Source organism: Liolophura sinensis, chromosome 3, assembly GCF_032854445.1.
Source record: "Liolophura sinensis isolate JHLJ2023 chromosome 3, CUHK_Ljap_v2, whole genome shotgun sequence".
Classification (NCBI taxonomy): Eukaryota; Metazoa; Mollusca; class Polyplacophora; order Chitonida; family Chitonidae; genus Liolophura; species Liolophura sinensis.
The window spans coordinates 19,025,501-19,038,415 of record NC_088297.1 but is presented as its reverse complement, the minus strand read 5'-3'; the positions used below and the strand labels follow the sequence as shown (position 1 = coordinate 19,038,415).

Genomic DNA, 12,915 nt, shown 5'->3' with positions numbered 1-12,915 from the left:
GCTCAGTCTCTGGTTAAGATTATAGTCTGGTGTATGCCTATTTCTTGTATTGTTTCTCCTTTAGTTCAGAAGTGCCCCATCAGGTGAAGACCTACCAGATGTTTTGGAGAGAGTGAAGTTTTCCAGCATGGCCTGGACACATGATCACAAAGGATTGTTTTACAATGTAAGGTACTTGAGGGGGGCGTCCGTGACTCAGTTGGTTAGCGCGCTAGCACAGTGTAATGACCCAGGAGCCTCTCACCAGTGCGGTGGCTGTGAGCTAGCTTCCTCTCGTGGGAAGGTCTTCCAGCAACCTGCAAATAGTCGTGGGTTTTCCCCGGGCTCTGCCCGGTTTCCTCCCTCCATAATGCTGACCTCAGTCATATAAGTGAAATATTCTTGAGTACGGCGTAAAACACCAATCAAATAAAATAAATAAATAAAATGTAAGGGACTTGTAGGTTTATGATCTTAACATTGTTGAAGGTGAGGAATTTGTAGGTTTGAAGTTGATTTTGAGCCCTAAATACACAAAAAATAAAAATAAAGAATAAAAACGATACGGTTAAGCGATACGTTTTTTTTTTTTTTTTTTTATGGGCAAGCTGGCACAAAAAATCCAAAATTTGGAATAAAATAAAACTGAAAGGCCGCCATTTTGTTGTGTCTGATCTTTATGTTTTTGTGATTATAGCCTTTCTGATTTTGTAAGTCTTGGACAACTGATAGAACAGTGTTTTTTATAATGACAGTCTATCAGTCTTTCATTCGTTCAGACTGTCCCTGTACTCTTTCAGTGTTATCCCCAGCAAGACTGTCCCTGTACTCTTTCAGTGTTGTCCCTGTACTCTTTCAGTGTTATCCCCAGCAAGACTGTCCCTGTACTCTTTCAGTGTTATCCCCAGCAAGACTGTCCCTGTACTCTTTCAGTGTTATCCCCAGCAAGAGTGTCCCTGTACTCTTTCAGTGTTATCCCCAGCAAGACTGTCCCTGTACTCTTTCAGTGTTATCCCCAGCAAGACTGTCCCTGTACTCTTTCAGTGTTATCCCCAGCAAGACTGTCCCTGTACTCTTTCAGTGTTATCCCCAGCAAGACTGTCCCTGTACTCTTTCAGTGTTATCCCCAGCAAGACTGTCCCTGTACTCTTTCAGTGTTATCCTCAGCAAGACTGTCCCTGTACTCTTTCAGTGTTATCCCCAGCAAGAAGGGAAATCTGACGGAACAGAAACCACGTCTAACCTGAACCAGAAGTTGTTCTATCACAGGATAGGCACAAAACAGTCTGAGGACATCCTGGTGGCAGAGTTTCCTGAGAATCCTAAATGGATGATGTGAGTTTGGAATATGCAGTTTTCGAGTTGCGCCATTATGACAATAGCATGGCATTTCAGTGCAAATTTATGTTGTCACTTTACGGCTTTTTGTTGCTTTTAAAATGACAGTATTGGAGTTCAGAAAAAAAAAACTGAAAGAATATCATTATTGTTTCATAACTGATACTCAAACTCTCCCCGGAACATAATTCAGAAGATGAATCTGGTCCACTTCAATGAGTTTTCTGTCTTCTATATACCACTCTGCTTGGTTTCCACCCACCATAATGCTGGTCGCCGTGGTATAAGTGAAATATTCTTCAGCACGGCGTAAAACACCAATCAAATAAATAAATAAATAGATCACATGGCAAAGGGACATCACTCTGTTGTTGTAAAGTTATATCTCGAAACCTGCAGTCATAGTGGAATCAGAATTCACAAATAGATCTCAATGAAAGAAGATCCCTCATTGGCCTGGAAGACGACATGTAGACGGCTGCAGTTCAGACTGTAATGAGTTAGGTGGTTTTCATTCTGCCTGGCGTGGAGCTTAGCATACTGTATTTCACTGTAAGTTTGGCATGTAAAAGCATAGCTCATAATGACATTATTCTTTTGATACGAACATGAAAGTTTTTCCGATAGAAAAAAAATAATAAAACTTCACAAAACAACTCTGTAAGGTGCATGTATCAGTCAAAATCAAACAAAATGCGACCCTTGAAAAGTGTCAATATACGGTTTATTCATGAGCTAAAACCATGTGACTAGATCAGGTGTCAAGCCTGGTGTCTTTCAGATGGTGCCCCAGTAAGGCAGCTATATCAGATTTCTGCTCTTTTATTTTCTGAGTGAAATGAAGTTTAAATTCTCATTTAATAAATGTGCCTCAAGAGTCTGAATCAAATACTGTATTTCACGCAATTTGATAAATAGTATTTTTTAAAAGTGACACTTTTAGCTGATTCTGATCAGTTCATCCGGGCCACGTAAGAGTTTTTATGAATTTTGAGTAAGTGTTACTATCATTTTAAGGCCTTTTCGTACGTTTTATATACCAAACAATAGGTGAAATACAGCACTTACAAATTGGATATCATTTCATAAACTTCTTAAATGCAACTGTACAAAAACCATTGACTGGATCATTATACATGCCAATATTGTTGATATGTGGCAGAGGAGCGGAAGTGACAGACTGTGGACGATATCTGATTTTGTCCATTCGTCAAGGCTGCGATCCAGTAAACAGGCTCTACTTCGTCGATCTTGATGCCTTGGAGCAGGGAATTGTGGGTAAGGACATTCTCACTGTGATGGTGGCTGCCATTGTATTAGTGAAATATGTTAAATGAACTAAAACGTTGCCTAAAAAGATGCATTTGTAAATGTGATAAAATACCAGTTTTGTTTGCTGAAATTTACAATTTTGATTGCATTTTCTCTCTTCACAATAGACCTTTCACGTCTGTCGATTCTGTGCTTTGTTAAAAGACAACAGGTTTTCTGATATGTGTGAAGAGTGAAGCAATGCGTGATAACCACTGAACGCTCTATGCATGTAAAATACCTTGGCAAACAAGTACAAATTTTAATTGGTGGAAGTGTAGGTGTGTGCGTCATAACTTGCCTCTATGATTAAAATGTGATCACTATCAACAAATTTGCTATTCACAGTTGTGTTTAACTCACCATAAACCACTGATTTCTACATTAGCTTGCCTTACGAAGTATGGAGAGGCATTGTGAGAGATGGTGGGTTTGGCGGTGTCCTGTTTGGTTAAAATTATATGGCGGCAGTGTCCACCCATAGTACACAGAGAGCCAATCATATGGCTGCAGTGTTCACCGATAGTACACAGATAGCCAATCATATGGCTGCAGTGTCCACCCATAGTACACAGATAGCCAATCATATGGCGGCAGTGTCCACCCATAGTACACAGATAACCAAACATCGGTAGCGATTTGCATATCAAAGAGCTAGGAAGTCTTTTTACCTCATAGCTCAACATTTTGCTGTCAGCTGTTCACAGGGTTACAGTTCCCTCCCATAGTACATGCATTACCACATGCCGTTCACAATTTGCACACCAAGACCTCCGTGGTAAAGTTGTTGACTAACTCCCCACAGTGTCTTTTACCTCCACAATGATTTACAACTCCATAACATATGAAGTGAGTGCTCTGCAATTGTTATGAATACAATAAACAGTGACCGTTGTGACAGCATAATAATTTTGGCCTTTCTTGTAGAGTTAATGGCAAGATCTCAACTCTATGTAATTAGAGGATATTATGTGTATGGCAGTGTGGGTCATTCTACTTTTTTGGTTTTTTGGTCAACATTTGAATGTATCACATGATTTGACCATCATGCAGTTTTACCAACTGCTGGTTCATGGGAGCTATGGGTATTCCCTGAGTACCTTGTTTCTTCTTTTGTAGGTAAACTTCCGTACGTCAAAGTAGTGGATAACTTTGAGGCAGAGTACGAGGTAAGGTGTATATGTATGTGTGATGCTTTAGAATTCATCAACGATCGAGTTCACAGGTGTTACGTTACAGCTTCTACTTTATAATGCTGGGCCGTATGTCTTCATTCTTTTTTGTCGAGTGTTTTATCAAGAAAATTTTACATTCCAGATTTGATTTAGGGGGAAAATAATAGTTAATAATGCTTTTCACAAATGTGGATTATTTACATAAGTTACCATTCAAGTGGATTACCCTGTAAAAATGTATTCTGTAAGACCTGCATGTTTTCCATCTTGTAAATGAATATACTTAGTACTGTTTCAAATAGAAGATGTGCAATATCAAGCCAGTAAAAAGTGGCAGATGTATAAAGTGTTAATACAAGTGTAACATATTGTTTGTGTGTCGTGTTGATTTAAACTGGTTGAAATTTAATTTTTGTTAATCCTTTCAAATAAATCCAACAATTTTCAGTACATCACCAATGAAGACACAGTGATGACTTTCAAGACAAACCTGGACTCGCCCAGATACAAGCTCATCAACATTGACTTCAGTAACCTCGCTGATGTGAGTATCAGGACGGTTTAAGAGTACAGTACAACTTTATTTTTTATACTGTTCGACGACATTGAAAAAAAGATTCATTCTGATGATCTTCTTTAACATTTAATTAACTGATCTGTTCTAATAAATATACTATTCATTACTGTTGAATAGACTTATTAGATATTTATGCAGTATATATGTTGTAACAACTTTATGATGGTCAGAAATTTTGTTTGGTTGCGCGCAGGCCAATTGGAATACATTAGTGAAAGAAGATGAGAGGAACGTCTTAGAGTGGGTGGGTTGTGTCGGCTCAACACTGGTGCTGTGCTACCTGAAGGATGTCAAGGTTAGTTTGGAAGAGAGTGTGGCTCCACATTATGTTAATGAAGCCGTTAAAATGACATAAATCTCTAATAAACAAACAAAAGGATTTCATAACTATATATTAGTGAGGCTCCCATATCCGGGGGCCGTATGTGGGAATGTTTGCCAGCAGCCTGCGGATGTTTCCCTTGAGGCTCTTCACAGTTTCCTCCAACCATTCTGCTGGCTCTCGTCACCTGCGTGAAATATTCAAGTGTGGCGTAAAACACCGAGTAAAATAGTGAATTGATTAAAATCTTAAGTCATTTGAGTAACGTTTCATTAGAAACTTAAGCTGTAATGCATTGCTGAAGACCGTAATTTACTTGTGAATGACTCATCAAGCCTTCTATGCATTCCCACCTATATCTTAGCGAGTCCGCTTGTTTTCCAGAATGCTCTGGTCTTATGCGACCTAGCTACTGGTCAAGAGAAGGGTTGCCTTCCCCTGGATGTGGGAACGGTTGTGGGATATTCAGGCGGGAAGAAGGACACTGAGGTTTGAGACAATAATCAACTATCCCTAACATTTTAATAACACTCTGTTACCCCAAAAGAGTACGCCTTTTTGTTTATTTCTCTCTTTCCAAAATCTTATACATTGTGTTATTTGCACCATTTGTACCTGCTGAAGGGATGAGTGCCGTCAGGGAACCAGCAAGGGTATTTAGTGATCCATTGCATGCAATCTCCTTGCAGAGAATAAAAATATGCACAAGTTTAGCTGTAAGGTAACTTATAAAGGAGGTCAGCACATTTAAAGTGCAAGCTGTAGATGCAGAGGTGTTATGATTGCGCGAGGCAGGTTTTATGTTGCGTAATACGCACATGGTCACAGCACGTTATCTACATGTAGTTCCCACAAACTAAGCATTATCAAAGCTCACAGTCATGATAGAATACTACTGTTTATTACCAATTTTGCTGTTTTTGTTTCTCCTGGCAGATTTTCTACCAATTCATGTCTTTCCTGACCCCAGGCATCATCTACCATTGTGATATGACCTCTGACACTGCTCAACCCAAGGTTGGTTTGCCTCTTCATTTTATTGATCTTTTGTGGCGTTACCATTCTATCTACAGTATCCTTTCACATAGAATCAACTGATAAAATTTGCTGATGTTGTATCCGTACAATTAATCATGACAAGCTGTATATGTTGCCTTATGAATGGAATGTCTGGTCAACTTTGGCCTCCATTTCAGCTGAAACACTTTGCAGCAAGCTGCTCAATTTCTGATAGACTTTGTTGTCATATATTGCTTTTTATTTATTTATGTATTTGATTGGTGGTTTACGCTGTACTCATGACTATTTCACTTATACGGCGGCGGCCAGCATCATGGTGGGAGGAAACCGGGCAGAACCCGGGGGAAACCCATGATCATCGGCAGGTTTCCAACAAACCTTCCCACGTATGGCCGGAGAGGAAGCCATAATGGTTTTTGATATTGATGTCAACACTGGATTTGATGTATAGAGGATATACAGTGAGTGACCCATTATATCAGTTGTATTAAACAAGTGGTGTAATTTTCAGTTGTTCTGAGCCTTTGGCAAGGAATTTTAATTTCTTTCAAAAATATCAGCATTCATAACTGCTTATTTGTCGAAACATTTGGCTCCAAAAGTGTGCTCCTAAATCTAGGTCATGTCTCTATGACGTCACGCGATGACTTGCAAGGTGCCAGGAGCTGTAAATTCGAAACTCATACCAAACGAAATATTAAAATTTAGACTTTTAACGTGAACAGATCGCCTGGAAACTTATTTGCTGGTTTTATTAACCATCATGGATCTTGGAGAATGCAACAAAACAGTGTCTAAAATATTTCAAAAGGCTTTATTTTGGTTCCGTTTTGGGTTTTCTGTGTGATGGTAGATGTGATGTTGAATCAGTTGGGCCATTTATTTTGTTCGATGTGGAAAATAAAATTAACCAGATATAGAAATAATGTGGATGTTCGATGTGGAAAATAGAACTAGATATAGAAATAATGTGGATGTTCGATGTGGAAAATAGAATTAACTAGATATGGAAATAATGTGTATGTTCGATGTGGAAAATAGAACTAGATATAGAAATAATGTGGATGTTCGATGTGGAAAATAGAATTAACTAGATATAGAAATAATGTGGATGTTCGATGTGGAAAATAGAATTAACTAGATATGGAAATAATGTGTATGTTCGATGTGGAAAATAGAATTAGCTAGATATGGAAATAATCTATAGGTACACTAGTTGCAGAAGAGTTCATATACAGGACAACCCCTTGGTGTTCTACAAAGTAGTAAGTTAAGTTTATAGGTGTTTAGTTTCATTAAAATCTGATACCAAGGCATGCTGCTGTCAATGAGGCCAGACGCAGTGACGGTTGTACTTATGTTTGTCATTACCTTGTTTTAGGTGTGTCAAGCACTTCATTTTCTTTCACCAACCTTGGCTAATTTGGACATTTCATAAAGATAAACTTTATTCCTATCCAGTGTACCAAAAACTTAACCATTTTGATACCAGGAAACTGCTGTCACGGTGTAGTAAGTTTTGGGGTTTTTTGGGTGTTTTTTCACGACAACAAACGATAGAAGTAGTCTGGTATGCAATTGGTCTTTTTCATTGGATGAGCTTGCCAATGAAAGTTCGAATGACCAATCAGAATTTCGGGTTATTTATATAACGTGGTATATTGAAAATTTACATCACTGTTGTTATATAACTGACACAGATAAATTATGGGATAAATGTATTTATTTCTTTGGTATTTTACACCGTACTCAAGAATATTTCACTTCTATGATGGCAGGAAGCGTTATAAGAGGAAGGAAACCAGGTATAACCCTGCTGTACTGCCACTGTATGTTAAGAATTGAAATATACATGTGTGTAGGATGACTGTGTTTCATATATCAAGAACAAGCCTATCTGTTATTCACTCTGCTATAACAGGTGTGTCTTTAGGTTTGTTTTTGTTGTCGTGGCTATTTCATACATGTATTTAGTGGGTGTTAAACCACCAGTGACTAGGTCATAGCCATGCGGTTGAGATGTTTGTCAATCATTCTGTTGGCCACTTGAGATCATGGCTCAGTCTCAGCCTAGGACACAAAAATCTGTATTGTCGACAGGACCTATCAGTTGATCTTACATCTGTTACTTACCTTCCACCAGTACACCATATATACATATTTGTTTTGTTTTTTTATTGATATAATTGATATAATATACTGAAGAATATTTCACCTGCACCATGGCAGCTAGAGTTATGGTGGAAGGAAACCAGGTTGAGCGTGGAGAAAACCCACAACCATCCACAGGTTACTGGTACACCTTCCCACGTGTGACTGGGGAAGAAGCTAGCATGGGCTGGACTTAACTCATATTGATGGCATTAGTGAAAGGCTCCTGGGTCATTGTGCTGGGCTAGTACAATAGCCATCTGGCCATGCGGAACATCTTGAACATGTCTGCATATATTTACATGTATGACATGTGGGAAAGTCATTTTCAAGATCAGTTTTGTTCAGGGGCTGCAAAGTACATGTTTATCTTGGCAGAAATTACACATGTCTGGCACATTTTAAATGCTTTGTTTGTTTTTGTTTTCAGATATTCCGCCAGATTTGTGTCAAGGACTTTGACCTCAGTCAGTTTGAAACCAATCAAGTGTTCTACCCTAGCAAAGATGGGACAAAGATCCCTATGTTCATCGTGCATAGGAAGGTATTTTCTTCACCGTCTTATTAGTTAGCATGACCTGTTAAAAAAAGGCTATCCTTAACAGAGATTTGTTAAATGTATTAACCTAACATGATTTTGATTTTGTTATTTTTATGATTATATTATTGAATTTATAGGTGTATAATGCAGAGGTTGTTTTCACATGACAGTACTGGACAATATTCTAAATTTGTCTTATTTATGGACTACACACACTTATGAAGTATGACAGAAAAGTAGTATCAGTGAAAAGAATTTCGACCAAGAAGCATATAATGTATGCAGATTGAAATCTTGATGTACAGTACTGAAATCTTGATGTACAGTACTGAAATCTTGATGTACTGTACTGAAATCTCGATGTACTGTAAATCTTGATGTACTGTACTGAAATCTCGATGTACAGTCCTGAAATCTTGATGTACTGTACTGATATCTCGATGTACAGTACTGAAATCTCGATGTACTGGGCAATAATAGTTCCTTAATTAAATCTTGATTATGGTTCATTCAGATAAATAAAATACATGTAACTTACTAATTTTATATTTGTACGCAGGGGATACAGCTGGATGGTAACAGGCCGGTACTTTTGTATGGTTACGGTGGCTTCAACGTCTCCATCACACCTTCCTTCAGTGTGTCTAGACTAGTCTACATGCAGCATCTAGGAGGGGTTCTGGCTGTGCCTAATATACGAGGAGGCGGGTAAGGCTGTTGTTACATATGCATCACTTCAAAATATGATACAGAGATGTCACAGAGCCAGTTGCCACAACTTTATTATTTGTTCATTTTTTTTTCAATTAGAAAAAAGTAAGTTCATTCAATAATGCTGCAAGGTATATGTATGACAATCTGTTTTATGGTTCGTTGGATGGTAGGCTGATATCCCACTAGAAGAAGGCGGTTTCAGCACAAAAAATATTAACAATTTATGACCTTTATTTGGAAAATGGTAGTATGAGTTTTTAGACAGAATACAATAATATGGCGAAAGTAATTTTATTTTGAAAATTTCACCTTTTTAGTTTGTCCATTTTGATATTTTTATGATTTTTCTGGTTTTCAAGCCTTTCAGATGATGTAAATATGTTCTAGGGTTTTCAACAAATCAGATGATTTTCAAGTTTTATTTTTCATACTCTCCTCTAGCTTTGATATAAGATTAATTCTGCCAGTAAAACAAAAGTGTTTTTTTTTTATTTTTACAACATTTCTTCAGGGAATATGGTGAGACCTGGCATAAGGCAGGTATCATGGGTAGCAAACAGAACGTCTTTGATGACTTCCAGGCAGCTGCTGAATACCTGATCAAGAACAAGTACACCCAGCCCAAGCGGTAGGTAATGCACATGATATGCTACCGCAGCCCAAGCGGTAGGTTATGCGATTTGGGGGTTGAATGAGAAGGGGAGTAGGGGGGGTGGGAATGTAGGTAGAGGGGTGGAGAGGCAAAGACTTAGGATCAGCATGTGGGAAGTGGGTGTATAAACAGGAACAGAGAGACCGTTTTCTTCAGAGCTTAATGCCAGTACGGAAAGGGACATAAAATTTCTCCTGTGACAAAGGTTTTCACATTTTGCTGGATTCTGAGAGTTTTGTCCATCTCAGAAAGGTGTTTTGAAGTTTCTGCAGCACAATGACCCAGGTGTGATGATATCTAAGTGGAAAAAGGTAAGTTTCAGCACTACGTCATTTTTTTCCCTCTAAACATGCACTTCTTTTAACTTCTTTGGAAGTTTCAGGTCATTTACCATGGCAGCAGGGGAGACAACTTTGGATATAATTTGATATGTAGAGAAATACTTGTGGCCTTCATTTCATTCTGCATACAATGTACCATTCAGTAATCTAGAATCAGGCATTCAGAAGCCTAATGTGATTTTAGGAGTGAGTGATTATGTCTAGTGCTGCTTCACTGAGATGCCTTACCGAAAGCAAGTAAGCGGCTCCGTCCGAGCCATTATACTGATACAGGTCAACCAGTCGGACTATCCCCTTCTTGCTGAACGCCAAGCGAAGAAGTTACAACTTCCTCATTTAAAGCCTTAGGAGTGACTCAACCCAGGATTGACCCTGGATCTACCACTCCCGAAGTGGAGCGACTTGACCAGCTGTGCTTTCGGGGCCGGTATATGATTGTAGGATGAGACTGGTAGTTTAATCTGGTGTGGTTTTGAATGTACATGTATTTATTACTCACTGCAGGGCCCTAGTCAGGTTCAAGTGTGTCAGGTACCTTGGGAAGGGTGGTACTCCCTTCAAGTACTCAGGTCCTTGCCAGGTTTGGCTGCAGTGTCATATCAGTAGGTGTGTCAGGTACCTTGGGAAGGGTGGTACTCCCTTCAAGTACTCAGGTCCTTGCCAGGTTTGGCTGCAGTGTCATATCAGTAGGTGTGTCAGGTACCTTGGGAAGGGTGGTACTCCCTTCAAGTACTCAGGTCCTTGCCAGGTTTGGCTGCAGTGTCATATCAGTAGGTGTGTCAGGTACCTTGGGAAGGGTGGTACTCCCTTCAAGTACTCGCTTTTCGTGTGACTGATTGGTTTTGTCCAGCCATATAAATACAGCGGTATTGCGGGCTGTATAAAACCCTTTCAGTCATGTTTGTTAATACATGTGGCAGTACATATATTAACAAGAGACCATGTTCTACGTTTCAGTATTGTCATTAATGGGGGATCTAATGGGGGCCTATTGGTGGGAGCCTGTGTCAACCAGAGGCCAGACTTGTTTGGCTCAGCCATTGCTCAGGTTGGGTAAGTACACATCAGGCGACAATTCCACTAATGGTTATTTGAAATTTGAAGATTGTTTTAGTACACTGTACAATTATATGGCTTATTCTTTGGCCTCTGAAGTATAAAATATAAACGATTAAATCAGATTTCAAATTATGTCTGGAGGTTAGTCTGGTGATCAGTCAACAACATCTTCTAGCCAGCCCCAAAACCCCCTACCCTCCAGCCCCTCCAGCCCCTCCCAGATGAAACCTATTGGCGTCATATCTTATAATTGAAACCTGGGGATGGTCTTGTGTTTTTCCCGGGCTGTGCCTGGTTTCCTCCCACCATAATGCTGGCCGCTGTGGTATAAGTGAAATATTTTTGAGTATGGCGTAAAACACGAATCAAATAAATAAATAAAGTCATATAATTGAAACATTTTTCAGTACTGTGGCAACACGAGTTTTACTTTGTGTTTTACAAGCCGGCACTAAAAAATCCAAAAATGTGATAGAAATAAAACTGAAAATCCAACTTTATTTTGATTTTGTCCGATCTTGAGATTTTGATGAAATTCCTGTTGTTTTTTTTTTTTCTCAAGGCTTTATGATGTATATCTATATGTCTGGGATAGCTCAAATTTTTCACAAATTCGATGATTTTCAATGTTTTAGATTTATTTTATGCCCTCCAACCACATTGAAAGATTTATTCTGCATATAAACAACTATTAAAATTGGAGTGGCTTGAGTTAAGAAATTAATTTTGAAATGATACTTTAGTGAGGTAGCATTGTAATATCTAAAATGTGAAAACGATCCAAACTCTCCGTTTGTTTCAGTGTAATGGACATGCTGAGGTTTCATAAGTTCACCATTGGCCATGCCTGGGTAACAGACTATGGCTCTGCAGACAACGCCGAAGACTTTGAATGGCTCTACAAGTAAGTGGTTAAGAAGCACATGTAACGCTGTCATTGAGGGCTAGAAAAGGGGCCTCTTGAGTTGGATAGCGTGAAAGCGCACTGTAATGACCCAGGAGCCTCTCACCAAAGCGGTCGCTCTGAGTTGAAGTCCAGGAACCTGCGGATGGTTGTGGATTCCCCTCGGGCTCTGCCCGGTTTTGGCCCACCATAAAGCTGTCCGTTGTTGTATAAGTGAAATATTCTTGGGTACGGCGTAAAACACCAATCAAATAAATAAATAACGCTGTTATTAAGGGCTTGAAAATCATCAACACTTAAACAGATTACCAAAAAAAAAACCAAAGTGTCAGAAGTTTCCAGGTGTTGCCCTACAATGAAGAAAATGAACGTTAAATTTTCATGAGGAAAAGTGTGAGTTACCAACTGTTTGAAAATGCAGTTTTTCAGATGGCATTCTTCCTGCATCATAACAGTGGAGTGTTTAGTTCAAAGCTCTTTTATTGCAATAGCTAAAAAGAGTCCTACTGTATCATGTGACTTGTCTAAAATGCAAGGCAATTACTTCTTGTCCCATTGACTATAACACAGGCAACAGTAAAAAGATTCATCTAGAGTAGATAAATTATGAACATTTGTGAACTTACAAGTGTCATATTTACCTCTTAAACAGAGGCTGTGGAACAGGTGATTAGTAAACTGTTGTCAACAAAGGTCACTTGATTAGTTTAACTCCCCCCACCCTCCCCCTTAACAACAAAGAATATGAATTCAAAACTGCCTTATTATTGATATATTAAAACGGCTGTAAAAGAAGTAATTAACAAACTCATGTTGAGTTACCATTGGTGA

General features: G+C 38.8%; 1 protein-coding gene across 1 annotated transcript in view; it reads left to right on the top strand.

The window, feature by feature from the left end:
- The window catches only part of LOC135463568 (prolyl endopeptidase-like), a 31,593-nt gene that overhangs the window by 15,492 nt on the left and 3,186 nt on the right, over positions 1-12,915 (top strand). The window contains exons 5-17 of the mRNA XM_064740868.1: positions 65-166; positions 1,172-1,314; positions 2,480-2,595; positions 3,748-3,797; positions 4,252-4,347; positions 4,574-4,675; positions 5,087-5,191; positions 5,639-5,719; positions 8,304-8,417; positions 8,974-9,122; positions 9,640-9,756; positions 11,079-11,174; positions 11,983-12,084. Of these exons, the coding sequence (XP_064596938.1) occupies positions 65-166; positions 1,172-1,314; positions 2,480-2,595; positions 3,748-3,797; positions 4,252-4,347; positions 4,574-4,675; positions 5,087-5,191; positions 5,639-5,719; positions 8,304-8,417; positions 8,974-9,122; positions 9,640-9,756; positions 11,079-11,174; positions 11,983-12,084 (1,373 nt within the window). The remainder of the gene's footprint in view (positions 1-64; positions 167-1,171; positions 1,315-2,479; positions 2,596-3,747; positions 3,798-4,251; positions 4,348-4,573; positions 4,676-5,086; positions 5,192-5,638; positions 5,720-8,303; positions 8,418-8,973; positions 9,123-9,639; positions 9,757-11,078; positions 11,175-11,982; positions 12,085-12,915) is intronic.